Source organism: Penaeus monodon, chromosome 22 (genome assembly GCF_015228065.2).
Source record: "Penaeus monodon isolate SGIC_2016 chromosome 22, NSTDA_Pmon_1, whole genome shotgun sequence".
NCBI classification, from domain to species: domain Eukaryota; kingdom Metazoa; phylum Arthropoda; class Malacostraca; order Decapoda; family Penaeidae; genus Penaeus; species Penaeus monodon.
Window position 1 is genome coordinate 3,971,154 of NC_051407.1, and position 919 is coordinate 3,972,072.

Here is a 919-nt window from a genome sequence, read left to right on the forward strand (position 1 = left end):
GTTTGTACTAATTTCTTTTTTTCAGATGAAGCTTTGGCTACTGATCGCAGTCCTGGCTCTCGCTGCTGCTGACGACAGCAGTTCAACAGGCCAGTCTAACGGAGGCGACGACAACGGCGCTGATGACAACGGACTCGATAACGACAATGGCAACGACGATGCAGAAGCCGCGTCAGACGTCGAGGGACGCACTAGGTCTTCTGCGGCTGGGAAGCAACAGGGCAGATTCTTTGGCGGGTTGGGAGGCTTCAGTCCTGTTGGAGGTGTTGGAGGCTTCAGTCCTGTTGGAGGTGTTGGAGGCTTCAGTCCTGTTGGTGGTATCAGTCCTGTCGGAGGTATCAGTCCTGTTGGAGGTGTTGGAGGCTTCAGTCCTGTTGGAGGGGTTGGCGGTATCAATCCTGTTGGAGGTGTTGGAGGCATCAGTCCTGTTGGGGGATTTGGAGTTAATCCAGTAGTAGGAGGAGGATTTGGAGCAAATCCTGCTTTGGGAGGATTTGGTGTGAATCCTATTCATGGAGGAGGATTGGGCATTGGGCCTGGCATTGGAGGCATCGTGAGTCCTGTGGCTCCTCCCTCCACATGCCGCTACTGGTGCAGGACACCCGAGGGTCAGGCCTACTGCTGTGAGAACATCAACCAGCCACAGAGTGCTGCTGGTGTAGTCAAACCGGGATTCTGTCCCCCCGTCCGTCCAGTGTGCCCTCTCAGGAGCTTCCAGCCACCTTTCACTTGCTCCAACGACGGCGCTTGCGGAGGCATCGACAAGTGCTGCTTCGACAGATGTCTCGGCGAACACGTGTGCAAGCCTCCTCTGGGCATCGGGCGATAAAGTCCTATGGAAATAACACCAAAAACAAAATCTTAGCATTTGTCCCACACTGGTACCCGTGCTACGTTAAGTAAAAACATAACATGTTCC

At 54.2% G+C, this 919-nt stretch overlaps 1 protein-coding gene across 1 annotated transcript; it reads left to right on the forward strand.

Annotated features, from left to right (window-relative positions):
• Nucleotides 1–25: 25 nt before the first annotated feature.
• On the forward strand, nucleotides 26–829 carry LOC119587472 (PE-PGRS family protein PE_PGRS47-like). Its single transcript, XM_037936200.1, has one exon. It carries the CDS (start codon nucleotides 26–28, stop codon nucleotides 827–829), a length of 804 nt encoding a protein of 267 aa, XP_037792128.1.
• Nucleotides 830–919: the final 90 nt, after the last annotated feature.

What these genes read in the sequence shown, in the direction of transcription:
- LOC119587472 (XM_037936200.1), top strand. Translation starts at nt 26, where the DNA reads ATGAAGCTTTGGCTACTGATCGCAGTCCTGGCTCTCGCTGCTGCTGAC.